Source organism: Sebastes umbrosus, chromosome 16 (genome assembly GCF_015220745.1).
Source record: "Sebastes umbrosus isolate fSebUmb1 chromosome 16, fSebUmb1.pri, whole genome shotgun sequence".
Classification (NCBI taxonomy): Eukaryota; Metazoa; Chordata; class Actinopteri; order Perciformes; family Sebastidae; genus Sebastes; species Sebastes umbrosus.
Genome location: NC_051284.1, coordinates 15,656,088 through 15,670,456, shown reverse-complemented (window position 1 = coordinate 15,670,456; position 14,369 = coordinate 15,656,088). Strand labels below are relative to the sequence as shown.

Here is a 14,369-nt window from a genome sequence, read left to right as displayed (position 1 = left end):
ATTTCAAAGTGGTAATATATTCATTTTGCAACTGGGGCTCTTTTGATATCGTCTGTGCTCACATGTTTTTGTCTGTAGCCTGATAATTAGGAGCCCATGCTTTGGCGTAGCCCAGATTGTCAGGCTGCATTAGTTTCGGGGCTGCACAGAGGACAACAAAAGGGACTGCCCCTTCACAGCATATCCACCAGGACTTATTTATTTAACTGCACCATCCTTTCAGTGACATGGTTATGTTGTGTGTGTGGCTACAGTGTGAGCTGAAAATTCCTCTGTTGTCACATCCAATCCCATCGGAGCGCAGCAAAGCATTTGTTTCAGCCTTGTGGGTCTTTTTCCCAGTGTCTGGGTGCTAACGCCATACAAACAGATTCAAAATGCCCTCAATCTCAACACACCAACTTTGTCAAGTAGCTGCCCAGAGTGGCTGCCCTCAAGTCTCTTTATTGTTACAGATGTCTTACGCAACTGCTGGTGAGTTTATCTGTGCTGGTACGTAGAATGGGTTGATAGAGAGAGAGAGAGAGAAAGAGGGGGCGTGTTGCCTAACAGTCAACAGGATTACTGGCAGTTCACCTCTCTTCACAGTTTGTAGTGGCCCTGAGTGCTTCCCACATCTGCACAGTAGCTATTTGTACAGTGAATCAGTGAGTGTAAGATTATGATGGTGTTGCCAGGGTGATGGCTGATGGGACCTATTCGATGGTAGTACACTAAGAGGATTATACATTGGTTTGCTTTAGCAGTACATCAAGCGCATTCATGTCATTGACCTGAACTTGGCTCAACAGCTGTGCCCATCACTGTTGCATACGGCTTGGATCCATAGACATTTGAGTCTATTAGATACAAAATAATCTGAAGCTCAAGAGTGTGGGCCTGCACGTCAGCCTCCCCCCCTTATGTCCCAGCATGGGTGTGTAGTGTTTATGCCATTGTACTGCGGTATGATGTATTGTTAATGACTGAGTAGGAAGGACAGCAGAAGGGAAGGGTGGTGGGACGTTTTAGAGGAAGCGAAGGGAGGGACGGGACGTCCTGACCTGTTGGGTCTTCTGTCAGTCAGTCTGCATCCTCCAGAACTAACCCTAAGGGCTGCTATTTTAAATCTTCCCCCCTCATCCAGCCCAGCAGCTGGACCCAGCCTATTTATAGCACCACCGCTGCCCTGGGAGAAGCAGGGCTAGAGAGCAGCAGGAGGAGGAGCTCAGTATGTGGAAGTATAAACTCTGACTTGTACACAGCACAATAAAAATATTAGCATCAGAAGTGTGCTTGTGTGTGGTACTGTGTTTACGCGTGTGTATTTGTGTATGCACATGAGACAGTGTGTGCTTGTTGGTGGATTTGCACGACTTAAAGACATAAAGTCAACAAATGTGAATACTTGACCTTGACTTCTGACTTGATGATTTGAAATAACATCCCTATCAAGTCCGTGTCTTCCTGTTTTGCAAGTCATATGTAATATGAGCATCCTCAACGTTTCCCAGCAGCTCTGTAACAAATTATTCAGTGAGATGTTGAGCGATATTTTACAGCAGGGCACACACTATTTCACAGCCAACATCTGTCGTTTTTGAATTCTTAATTGTAGTTAAAAACACAAATTGTATCATTGTAATTAGTATTATTTCAGTTTTACATGTGTGTTGAATACCACAGTGAGCTGTTTGAAATATTTATTTTATATATTTATCATGGAAGACTTTTGTCAACCTACTGTAGCGTAGCTTAAGCTATTTAAATTGTGGAGAGGGTAGCTTGCACATACAGTATATTGTTCATATTTTATGTGTTTGTTTTCATGACACTAATTTGTCAGGGGAGATGCAGGATTAGAGATTGTAGAGCAGAGAAAGCTCTTTGCCTGCATGATTTAGAACAGACTCTGGTTGTGATACTGTGGTTTTTTTGGGGTCTGAACAATCCCCCTTTGTCCCACACTGGGTACAAGTACCCTCTGTTACTGCTGCCTCACTGATCTTCACAGCCGAGCAGCCAGTCGGACTGTGCTGCCCTCACAGTGCCACAGCCCCTCTTTCCTGGCAGCAGCGCCAGCTGAAGCGTGGTCTTGTTTAACTGGATGTTTTCATTAATCAAACAGCTCAGACAGATTAGATTTGATCGTGTGACACAGAGACTGCTGTCATTCTTTCTCATAAGCTTCCTGTGTGTAACCTCACTGAGTTCTCTCTCTTCTCGTCGATCTCTGCAGATGACCCCATGTCTGGCCTGTTTAGGAAGCCTATGAATGATGATGGTGATGTCTACACTTCCCTGATGTCAAATCAGAGCTTCACATCGGATCGAGAAGCCTCCTACCTGTCGGACGACCTGAAGCCGTCCAAGCCGACCTCTGGCCTGGATCAATTCTCCAGCGACAACTATAGCTTCAGTTCCAGCACCAAGACGACTTCCAGCCTGGTTGATGACATGCCAAAATCTCTGTTTGGCTCAGATAAGACAGAATCCTACAACTACATGGACATCAGCCACGGGGATGAGCGTCGCGACCAGGGCAGCCTGGTGGACACGGGCTCGACTGGTGGTGACTCACTGGGCAGCTACATGGATAAAAACCTCGGAAGAGATGAGGAGGAAGAGGAAAACCTGGGTCCAGCACTGGGCTCCCACTCTTTCCCCTACGTGGAGGAGCCGTCTGATGAAGAGCTGTCAGACTACCGCTCCTACCGAAACCTGGGTGGCACCCCGCAGACCGCCAGCCCGGTGAAGATCACCTTGACCGAGTCCCAGCCTCCAGCTGCCAAGACTGAGCCGCAACAACATCCCCCTCCAGCCAGCGCGTCTGAGCGTGAAAACGTCCTCAGTGTGGGCTTACAGGGGGTTCCCACCGTGACGCTATCGGAGCCAGAGGATGACAGCCCTGCTTCCACTCCCAATGCTTCACCGACACGTAGGCACAGCACGCACACAAACACCGACATCAGCATATACTATAGTATAGTAAATCTTCTGAAAAATCAATTAAGAAACAGTTTATGGATAAAATAACCAGATGGGAATGCATGTTGTTGACAAATCAAGAAACTTCATCACATCAGATATATTTCATGTAGATGATGATGCCATAATAAAGGTCATTAGAGTCAATGCTACTTCAGAATTTGTCTTTAAAGCTAGCCTATGTAGCCTAACAGTAGAGAAGAAAATAGAGAAAGTCAGCAAACTGACTCAGTAATGCCAGTTACACAACAATAACTATCTATTGTTATCATTAGCTAATATTAGCCACCATACGCTACTGGTCATACCAGACCAATTAAGTTTGTGACTGTATTTCATTGAGCAGGTTAATTGATTTTTAAGAGAAACACTGTGATATTTCTTCTTTCAAAAGTTACACAGACTAGTTTAGTAACTAGAAACTGTATGTCTGAATTTACAATGTGAATGAAGACTTGAACGCCCTCTCTGCATTTCTTTGTGAACAGAAAAAGACTTCCCTTCCAGTGACATGGTCAAGGCCGACGCGGTGAAGCCTGCACCTTCCAAAAGCAGTCCGAGCACAAAGGTGGGCAGCAGGGAGCATGATGGCAGCAGCGCAGAGTCTGGAGACTCAGAGATTGAGCTGGTGGCTGAGGAGCCTCCAAAGGCCGCTAGCAACCCATTTGCCCAGCCGCCTAAAAGCAAGGGCACATCCAGCCAGCCAAACAACCCCTTTGACAATCCCCCAGTCACCAAGGGTGGTTTCGGCCTAGCAGGCAACCACGCTCCACCCACAGCCTACAGCATTCTGAGGGAGGAGAGAGAGGCCGAGCTCGACAGTGATCTCTTCATTGAGTCTGCGTCTGAAGAGAGCCCAAAGAGAGAGCAGGGCTTCGGCGGCCCCAAAAAGGGAGCCGGCCCTCCCTCTCCCCTGGTTCCCAGCGCCGTCCCTCCCCGTAGTACGGCTGAGGCGGTGCCAGCCGAGCCCCCGATCACAGAACCGGTGAAGACCCCGGTGAAAACAGAGGAGGATCGCCCCAGCAAGCCCAAGCCACCCACTGCAGCCGTGCCCCCAGAGGTGCGATCGGAGAAGCCCCACCAGGACGACATGCACAAGCACACCGATGAGGGCAAAGGAGACCTGGGAAAGCCTGCTCCTTCAATCTTCCTGCAGAGCTTTGGTAAAGAAAAAGGTCAGTCTTATTAAAATCTTGATTGAATGTGGTGTTTTCTAAAGAATACACTTTTCACCTCTGCACAAAAATGTATTGTTGTTGCCTCTCTGTGGAAGTAATAGGATTTCACAAAACATGTCTGTAATCTTTTCATTGTTGCAGTGGTTTCACCTTGGCTTAAAAGCCGCTATCTCGAGTTTCCAGAAATAGTGCTGTGGAACAGGTAGCGTTGCATATGCTGACGTGTCTTCATGCCCGAGTGAAACAGCTATCGCATGTGCTTTTATGTTTAAAACCTTCCTAACCATATCTAGGGATAAAAACTGAAAAGATATTGACAGCAAATTTCTAATTAAATCACCAACACAGTACTTGTGTTTGCTTACTTCCTGGTAGCTACCTGCATGGCGTGCTTTGACTTTGTTTTGTTGACAAGGCCGGGAAAGTAAACAGGATTGCTGAGAGAGATGGGATGCTCCACTGCTGTGTCTGTGCCGGGGTGGGGGGGTGGGAAGTGTTGATCTTTCCTGAGGTCTGCTTCCCCCTGGTGTTACATTTGAGAAAAAAAGCAGAGTGAGGATGCATTGATTCCCATTTATGACATACATGATGACTGAAACTCAACAGCCACACTGTCTAAACTTGTAAACATTACTCTCTCAAATTATAGAATTGCAGATGTTGAGAAAGCTATTTCTGCATCTTGACAGCATCTGGCTCCTTACACCCATCTGTGATTAGGTAAGTCAGACATGCCAGTTCCAGTCAGCAGGAGTTAATGCTGTCTAAGCTGTACATTTGGGGTTTGGTATTTGACTTCTATTGGCTGTTCTCTCTGTTCTTGTGAACAGTGGGTTTACATAATCCTATGATGTCAAAATGGGGCACACTCCTACTTAGGGGCTCTGAAGGCTTCCTCTTGAGTTTCAGTTACAGAGCTGTAAAAAATCACATCTAATGAATGATGTTTGGCTTTGATTTTTTGGAAACTCACAGCTACTGGTGCACCCTGGTCCAGCAGAATGTAATTATTAAGTCGGCGACAAATTTGAAATGTGTAATATTACGAGCTGTTGTGATTAAATGGTAAATAAAAGAGGCGGTCCCTGGTTTGTTTACTCGGACTGTAAGAAGGTTCTGGAAATGCTAAAAAGCAGGTCACGTGTATATTTTCTGCACCACTAGAGGGCGCAGTGCACCTTTGTCATGGCTGCTATGTGGAAGACCAGCAGATATTGTTTTCATCAGTCTGTGCACTTCCACGCCAGTTGCCATAGCAACAGTGATGGGGGAGCGTGTTCAGTCTGGTTCACGGAAATCTGTTTTTTTTTCCCCTCTTGGTTGGTATTGGCATTGGAGCCTGTCAAAGCTGCAGTGAGCAGAAGGTGTGAGGTGTGGCCGTCTGCAGGGGGGGTGGACAGAGGGGACACGACTTAAGGCGTTGATTGGATTGGAAAATGACGTAAACTATAAAGGAATTGATTTCTGCTCAGTGCTGACAACACCGTGACTGTGCTGTTTCTTTTGCACTTCTATTTTGAAGCGTCCTACATTGCTTTTTTCAGTCCCAGGTCTCTGTACAGGTCCATTTGCATTACAAATATATTCTAGGGAGGAAATTGTAAATCCCAAACACATCCTGAGGGCACTAAACAAAGAACATTGTGCTGTAATGCACAGTGTCTCTTGTTATGAATTATTAAAGTGCAAGCACTTTGCCTCTTCAATTATCAGTCAGTCATAGTGGAAACAGCTATTTCAATCTCTGGCTACAACCTTAAATATTGTTCTGTGCAAATAAAGAACAATGGACCTGGATGTTTGCCATGTTCTTCCTTAGCAACGTGGTCTCAAGTCCAGCTATTTTCAACCTGCAGGAAACATTGCTGTTGCACTCTGTCTGGTGTGCAACATGACTATTAAAATGACTCCTGTTCTTCTAACGAGCTACAAGGGAAGCCTTGCTTGTATATGACAAGCATATGTGGGATAACCCTCCCACTGCTTGTACCAACTATCACCAGTCTGCTCTGATGCTCTGTTAGGGCTTTTATTGTGAAAGATAGTGTTCCTTCCCTTAGCTTAGTCTCCAACGATCACCACCCACCCTCTCACCCCCCTAGGCTCTTTTAATCATTGTATGGATGGTTTGCTGCAGCAGCAACTGTGGTGTGGTGTTTACAATTTGACCCCCCTCCCCCTCCCCCAGCACACACACACACACACACACACACACACATACATACGCACTTTCCCCGCTCCTTGTTTTTTAGCAAGCGCTGCTCCACAGCATCAGTCTGTGAGCTCCGCGAGCCGGCAGCACCTTGGAAACCTTTCCTCCCTCCCTCCCTTCCTCCCTCTCTGTCATCTCAGCCTATCTCCCGCATCCTTCGTTTTTTTTCGACCATTCATGCCTTTCTGGGATGAGTGAGTGAGTCGGTGCTACTGAAGAGGGAGACAAAGAAGAAAACGGGAGACAATAAAGAGGAAGAGAGAACAGGGACATAACTGATCACCAGCATGCAGGCCACTGCAGACGTTACCAAGAAGGAAAGCTCCTGGAGCGGCTGGAAGGGCCAGGGTACAGATGTGTTTACTGTGATCTGCTCACCAGTCTGTCTGTGTTTTGTGGCTGTGAGAGAGGGACTGTTACCTCTGCATGCAGGTTAAATATTCATGACACTGTGGGTTGAATGTGTGTGTGTGCTTTGCATGTGTACATGTGTCATCTAACTGCATTTGTCGAGCGTTGGGGAATCAAACAGCAGTGTTTACCTGTGCCTGCTTTCCCACGGACACGCCCTGATGACAGATCCTTTCTGCTGCATGTATGTGTGTGCGTCCGATTATTTAAAAAAAAGAGGAGAAGGGGCGAGTGACGCTGGTGGGTGTTTTGGAAATCAAGTGTATACACACCAGTGTGCTGGGAGCCATCTGTTTTGGCTGCATGCTAATATGGATGCCAGCGTTCTGTTGTGGACTAAGGCGTGTCATTGTCATCACCACCCCCCCACTTTGCAACCGTGCAGGGGAGCTGGTTTTATATGGCGTATGTTCTGTTTTTGTGTAACAAGGCGGTTTATCTAGTATCCGGACGGCATTGACAGACTGTCTCCATGGTAACCAGGGCACACCCATCCTGATTACATCAGCCCCCATCTCCTAGGCTGCCATGGCACCTTGCAGAGACTGGGCCGGGGAAGAGCATCCTCCGTCTGTCTGTTTCCACCGCATGGAGGGCTCGTAGAAGGGGCCAAGAGAGAAAATGGCGTCCCTTCCTCCACACTAGCTGTGGTTTATTATCTGCCATCTTTTTAGGTTTAGCTTACAGTAGCAGTGTAAATGCAATAGAAGGGTCTGCTGATTGTATCCCAACAGAGACCACAACAGCCACTGTTTGTGGATGTGCAGCTTTGTAAAAATAACCCTGATGACAAACCCCCATTCGTCATCATTCTACTGAGTCATTATCCATTTAATGTAGCCGAGACTTTGTAACATGATGAGCCTATCTGATGGGATCTGTCCACAACAGGAGGAACGCATCAAATTAAGCTGATACAGTTAGCACAGCAAAGAATGAAATTGAGCAGATTTACTTTCTGCAGATGAATGTTTGCACATCACCTTGACGCTATAGGCGTTTTTTATGTTTAGTCATTCTCATTGGACATGCACAGCACTGACTCAGTGCCACCAAGCTACTCATCAAACAATGATGCAGACATATCCAAGACAGGACTCAAGATGACACACAACAGCCAGGTTTTCTAATTCATACTCAAAACAGATACTCTCCACTGTGTGCACACTTGATTAGCGTCTCCTAAGCGAGTGGCTACCTTTATCAATCAAGTAAATCTTTACATGCATGCCAGTATGGCTTATTCGCTAGTGATATTGATGCATGTATACATCTATACAAATAAGTTCTATGATATGGAGAGGTCTGAGAGAATAATCAAATTTTAGAAATACACTAAAGGTGGTTGGATAGTTGAATCTTTTTAGTGCCATTTTGGTTTAAAAACGTTTTGGTTAACTGGCCCCATTTGTTCATTTCAGTTCAGCTCTAGCGAATGTCCATTCATCACGTGAGTAATTCGGATACACTGACAATAAATTTGAGGTTCATAATTGTCATGTCCCACCCAAATGTAAACTTATCATCCCCCAAGTTCAAGTTCCAAGTCTGAGACTCGAGTCCTGAATCTGTTGGCAGCAGAAGTCCCTCTGCATGTTTGCTCACTCTGGCTGATGGCTTGTTTGAGGCCACAAGGATGTCTTTAGTGATTTAATGAGGTCAGGCTAAACTAGTTTCACTACAGAAAAGGGGGAGGGGGAATCATATCATTGTCACTGGTGTTAATCATTTGCTCTGGTTTTTGCTCGGTGTACGTGTTGAATATCAGACGCAAGAGTCATGTCAACAAACGGAGCTCAGCATTCGTACTCCCTCTGTTCACCATCCTGCAACATGGCACATTAAACTGTCACCCATGTAGTTCAGTTTTTGCTACTGTCAAAAACGAACTGGATTTTCTATATTTGGTGCATGCCTTAATATGGTTTCAATCAAATATAAACAATTGAAATATCACCCCTACTGTCATGTAGTGTAAACAAGCTGCACCACACATTTTTATTCAAAAAATCTGAACTTGTAATGTGACTATCAGTTTATCTTTAAGGTCTTTATAAACACCGTCTTTCTTATTTTCTCGATGCAGACATGACAACTAACTGGCATCGTGTAAAACCTGCCATTGTCCCTTTGTGCTCCACAATAAAGGGAGAGGCTGTCTTCATGTGTCGGGGTGTAGAGACACATTATGTGCTGCTGATTCCCCAGATTCACAGCAAATGAATCTCTCTCTGTTCCCAAAGGAACGCTTTTTCCCCTCCCTCCCTCTCCCTTCCACTGTCGGCCCCTCCCTTTCTCCCTCTCTCCATCTCTCAGTGAGCGCTGGAGAGAAAATGGAGCACGGTAACTATGGTAACTGCATCAGGCAGGTGCTCAGCAGATCCTTGCCACTGAAGCATTTTAATGGAGGAGTTGAACATGGGCTACAGTCTGTGCGGTTTATTAGCGTGCAGCGCTGCTGTAGTCGCCTCATCTTTGGCTACTGAAGTCATTTGATGCACATTAAAGAGGACTCTGGTTTCATTTTGATTCACTGTCTTGTATTTTAGGCGCTGCTTGGCAGTCTTTGTCACGTGTCAGCGGGGCTGCGCTTAAAAGCTGGAGCACAAAAGAGCTCACAGAGAGAGGGAGTGTTTGCGTGTGTGTGTGTGTTAGGGTGTGTGTGCTGGATTGCAATGTGATTCTTTGGCAACCGCACCCCACAGACGCCCCCCCGCCCTCCCCTGCTTCCTCAGTCCCCCTGCACAGACGGATGCTGATTTGCTGGTGTGGCTGTGGCCCCTCCTCTCCTGTGCAGGGGGGACTCCCCCTCCACTGCTCTCCTTTTGTCCGTGGATAAAGCAGCTGCCTCTTTCCCTGTTCAGCCATGGGAGCCGCAGGTCAGTACACGCTTCTACTGCACTAGCTAAAGCTTTCTCAGTCTGCGTGCAGTCTGTGCAGCACATCACAAGGCACGGGCGCTGCCGCCGGTCAACACCTGTCTCTAGCAGAGCTGATGTGTCTTTGTGTTGTTACAGCTGCTGGATGTGCTACCTGTGCCTGTCTGTCTGTCTGTGTGTTTGTGTGTGAGCATCTCCATGCAAATCAGCAGCCACACGGACAGTTTGTCAATGGTGGCAGCAACTAATGGCTTCTGTTGGGAGTGGTGCATGTACGGCAGCGAGGGCACATGGATCCTGTTCACACTGTTTCTGAATGAGTAGTGTCTTTGATTTGATCGTGGGGGTGGGAGGGGGTAGATGGGTACTGTAAGTCACTATTGATTACTGATATGTAAAGACAGATGTTATTTTACAGTATAGGAAGGTTAGTGTGTGATGATTCACTTAGTCACAATGTCTGTTCTTGCACCACCCAGGTTTAGCCTGCCTTTTTGGCATCCACAGATGCCTTTAGTGGAGAGTAAAGATGGCCGTCATCACTATGCTGCTCACAGCTCCACAGCTAAAATTAGAGCAGGCGGGCAGGCGGACAGCTCAGAGAGGAAGAGTAAGATACCCAAGAGACCTCAGCCGCCGATTCTTTCTTCTTCACAGGCACAAAAGTTTACATTGACATACCGGTTCTGCCTCCCTATGTGATTTCCAGGTGAAGGATTTCCAGGTGTCTGTGCCAACAGATGAAATGGTAAAAACCCTGGTAGTACTGTTAGACGTGCAGTGGTGGAGGCAGCTGGTTCAGCAGAGGTGAAACAAGCAGCCGACAGTTCTCATGGAAACCGTGTGTTTCCAGCCGACACAGACGACTGCCAGAGGAGGACCATGTCGGCTGTAATGGTACACTGGGCTAATCCTCAGTTATCGCTTCTCTCTCTCATCTTTGCCAGTGGCTTTGTATTACAGGCCCCACCAACCAAAAAAAGAGAGGAAAAGAAAATGTTAGAATAAAAGGAAAACGGTGCAGCAAAACGCACGAGTATTAGTGACACTGTTCGGAGGAATCGTGGTGTTTCACTGCATTGAAGCATTGCTATCCTTCATCACTGACCACAGAGCTGCTTGTCTGACCAGGTCACATTGAACCGTTATCTGTGAACTGCTGATAGCGCTTCTATTCCTGCTACTGCCTTCACCGAGCTATAGGTCAATCATTAATTCTGTTCTGTGAGCAGCCAGTGCAGGTGTGCCCTCGGTGGAACACAGCTCCCTCTGCCATGTATGTTTGTATACGTATGGGAGCAGACCAGATGCCACCGACGATAAGTACACGTCAGAGTATATACTATAAAGTCTCACAGGTCCGAAGTGTGGCAACGCAGACTGAGGCACTTGCTCGACAAGTGAGAGGCGGGTATTATCTTCTTCAAAGGTTGCGCTATATATAGGAGTAAAGAAACTGAACTGACAAATCGTCACTCATCACGCCACCACGCAGCTCGCTCTAACCTAATGAAAAGCTAGGTTAGGAAGCTGGGTTAAAACAGAATCACGTGACAGCCGAGGATCTCTGAGGACGCTGGGTTGTGAACAGCTTCCAGATATTTGACCCAAATGTGTGGTGTGTAGCACGCGGAATCTACTTTGATACGGATTTGTCCGCGGGTGCCTGCTTGTCACAGAGTGAGAGGTCAGGTCGGGCTGGTTGTGGGTCCTAACCCTGTTTGTCCTTGTTCTGTCCTTCCCCTCCAGCGATTGACCTCCTCTACTGGAGGAATGTGAAGCAGTCGGGGGCCGTGTTCAGCAGCGTGCTTCTGCTCCTCTTCTCCCTGACCCAGTTCAGCGTGGTCAGCGTCGGAGCCTACTTAGCCCTGGCGGCCCTCTCTGCCACCATCAGCTTCAGGATCTACAAGTCTGTGCTGCAGGCTGTGCAGAAGACCGATGAGGGACATCCTTTCAAGTGAGTACATTGCTCAATCTATCTCTTGTTCAATCAAATCTATAGCAATTACTTACTGAGAGGTCTTGTCTAATGTTTCTGACCCTGTATTTGTCACCAGAGCCTACCTGGAGATCGAAATCGCTCTATCCCAGGACCAGATCAGCAAATATGCCGACAAAATCCTGCTGTACAGCAACACCTGTATGAAGGAGCTCCGCAGGCTGTTCCTCGTACAAGACCTGGTCGACTCCTTGAAGGTTTGCCTCAAATACGCTTGTTTGCCTTTTAGCATCGCTAGCAAGGGATGACAATATCTGTCAGTCACTTCAAACTGCACCGCCTTCAGGTACAGTGTAAGATCAGCTCTGCTTCTCGGGGCCACTAGAGGGGGGCTTTTTGACTCATGTCATAAAACTAAGAACACACACCAAAGCTGTCTGGTAGCACATGTACATGCTGTCAGACATGCAGGTTACAACCATTAAAACGTCATGTGTGTGTGTGTGTATGTGTTGCAGTTTGCTGTTTTGATGTGGCTGCTGACCTACGTGGGCGCTCTCTTCAACGGCCTGACACTGCTCATCCTAGGTGAGGTCATCCCGACTCACTACGTGTCCCGCTCAACAAACTTCCGAGCACTGTTGTTGTCTCACACACACACACTAATTTTCAGAGGACTTGAACTGAATACATATAAAGCTATATATTATATCATGTGTTTCATTAATGAGAAGTACAGCATGTTCTTATCACGACGCCAGAACCAAATTCATTTATCGGACATGTTTACTTCACTGTTGAACGTGCACGTTATCTGTTTACTTTTCCAGTTTGCCTTAGATAAGTCTTGGCTGGTGGGGTGTGCTGGAGGCCCTGCTGATACAAGTGTGCTCCTGTTTGAACTTATTCCCACTGTAGGTCAGAACTAACATTACTCTCTCCATGCCTCTACAGCTGTGGTCTCCATGTTCACCATGCCCGTGGTCTATGAGAAACATCAGGTAGGAATTTGAGCGTCACGATAGCTCAAGTCAAGTTTACGAAATGATGTCCGGTATTTACTGTCACTTTCCTTTTGTTTTCAGGCGCAGATTGATCAGTATGTGGGACTAATACGGACCCAAGTCAACTCTGTGGTGGGGAAGTGAGTGTTTGCCATTCAGGCTTTTTGTTCATTCGCGATATACGACACAAATGTAGCTGCAGGTCTGAGCACCGAGCCACACGAGAGGAAATCAAGCAGTGCAGAAATACAGCGAGGAGTCTGGGGCCAACAATTAGAGAAGAGCAGCACTCGTTGTACCTCGATTAGAGCCACTGATGTGCCCTTGTGCAAGGCACTTAACCCTTACTCCTATGCTCAGTGGCCAGCAGATAAGACTGCAGTTGTACTGGGCAGCTTCCAGGTATTTGTGTGGAAGCAGGGCGTTTGTGCTCAGCAAACCTTCCAAGATGCAACTTTTATTCACGTTATAGACTATCAAGTCTGTTTAAGATCAATAAAAAAGGCTACAGATGCTAACATGTTGCACAATAGATGATCAGCTGGTCAGTTTAATTGACTGAAACTGACTAGTTTATATTCATAAGCTCTGTGTTAACCCAGAAAAAGAGTAAAGTCAATGGGTTTCTAAAGGGTTAATTGATGCCAAAATGTCTGTCTGCCGTTTTTTGGACTGAACACTATCTATTTGCCAATTTTAGTAAAACCTGACAGTGAGTTATATGGACTGCCATAAAAAGAGAGTGTACCAAAATAGGAGGTTTAAAATGAAGCAGAATAAGCACAACTTAATTTAGAATAAATACCTTGCTGGACACGTGGTATTAGAGCCTGTTTTCTCTGTCCAGGATCCAAGCGAAGATCCCCGGGGCCAAGAGGAAGGAGGAGTAGACCCGTCTGTCTCACCGTGAAGCTGACAGTCCAGTCCAGCTCAAGAGTCAGGCAGCTCGGTCACTGTTGAAGAGCCTGGTCGTCATCTGTGGGGCATAGTGCTATATGTCATCTTGGTGTTCTCTAAAAGCATCCACTGGAGAAACCTCCACCCTGTCTATAGCAGTCTTAACACTAACACACAGTCACACGTACATAATCCTGTTTCTAGGTAGACGAGTACACAACTAGAAAAAACAAAAAAAGAAACTGACTTTTTTTGTGTTGCTTATTATTAAAGTGCATGAAGTCGAGCCTTGGGTAAATAATATTTGATATCTTTTGTGCAGTTTTTAAATCACGCTACATTTTTGCTTTGCAGTGCTTTACCACAAACTGTATGGTTTGGCACAAAAAAAGCTAAATGCCCACAGACGTGCTCTGCTGCCAATGTTAAATACTGCTTCATGTTTCTGAGTTAGCGGACAGGGCTTCTCTCAGTATATGTCCATATATATAAATAGCAAAAATGGTTTCCTTTTGGTGTTTCCAAGCACAACATAATTTAACAATATGCGTCTTAGATGTGGTAATTGTAGGGTTTTTGCTTTTGTATAACCATAAGGAACAAAACACACGCTCATGTTTAAGGTACTGTTGTACAACTACTATGAAGACAAGGAGTATCTGGTGATATTTAGCTTGTTTGAATAACTGTCCAACTTTGTACTATGTTCAACTATACTCTGTAGTTCTTTAGACCCTGGACTCTTTAACTATTTGCACTTACACTATGTATTTAATTACAAGAATAAGAAAAATAAATGTACCTTGATGTATAACATCTCCTCGGCCGCTTTACTGATGAGTTCACATTCATGAGACGACTTCAAGTGAGTGAAGATGAGTT

General features: G+C 46.1%; 1 protein-coding gene across 4 annotated transcripts in view; it reads left to right on the top strand.

Annotated features, from left to right (window-relative positions):
• rtn1a (reticulon 1a) overlaps positions 1–14,305 on the top strand; it is a 22,058-nt gene extending 7,753 nt beyond the window's left edge. The window contains exons 2-9 of one of the 4 annotated variants that reach the window (XM_037796312.1): positions 2,219–2,917; positions 3,456–4,130; positions 11,397–11,604; positions 11,705–11,843; positions 12,096–12,174; positions 12,541–12,587; positions 12,672–12,730; positions 13,438–14,305. In XM_037796312.1, the coding sequence (XP_037652240.1) occupies positions 2,219–2,917; positions 3,456–4,130; positions 11,397–11,604; positions 11,705–11,843; positions 12,096–12,174; positions 12,541–12,587; positions 12,672–12,730; positions 13,438–13,480 (1,949 nt within the window). In that variant the 3' untranslated portion in view covers positions 13,481–14,305. Of the gene's footprint in view, positions 1–2,218; positions 2,918–3,455; positions 4,143–6,401; positions 6,706–11,396; positions 11,605–11,704; positions 11,844–12,095; positions 12,175–12,540; positions 12,588–12,671; positions 12,731–13,437 lie in introns of those variants that run through there. The other 3 variants (XM_037796310.1, XM_037796311.1, XM_037796313.1) reach the window with 3 other exon arrangements.
• The last annotated feature ends 64 nt before the right edge of the window (positions 14,306–14,369 follow it).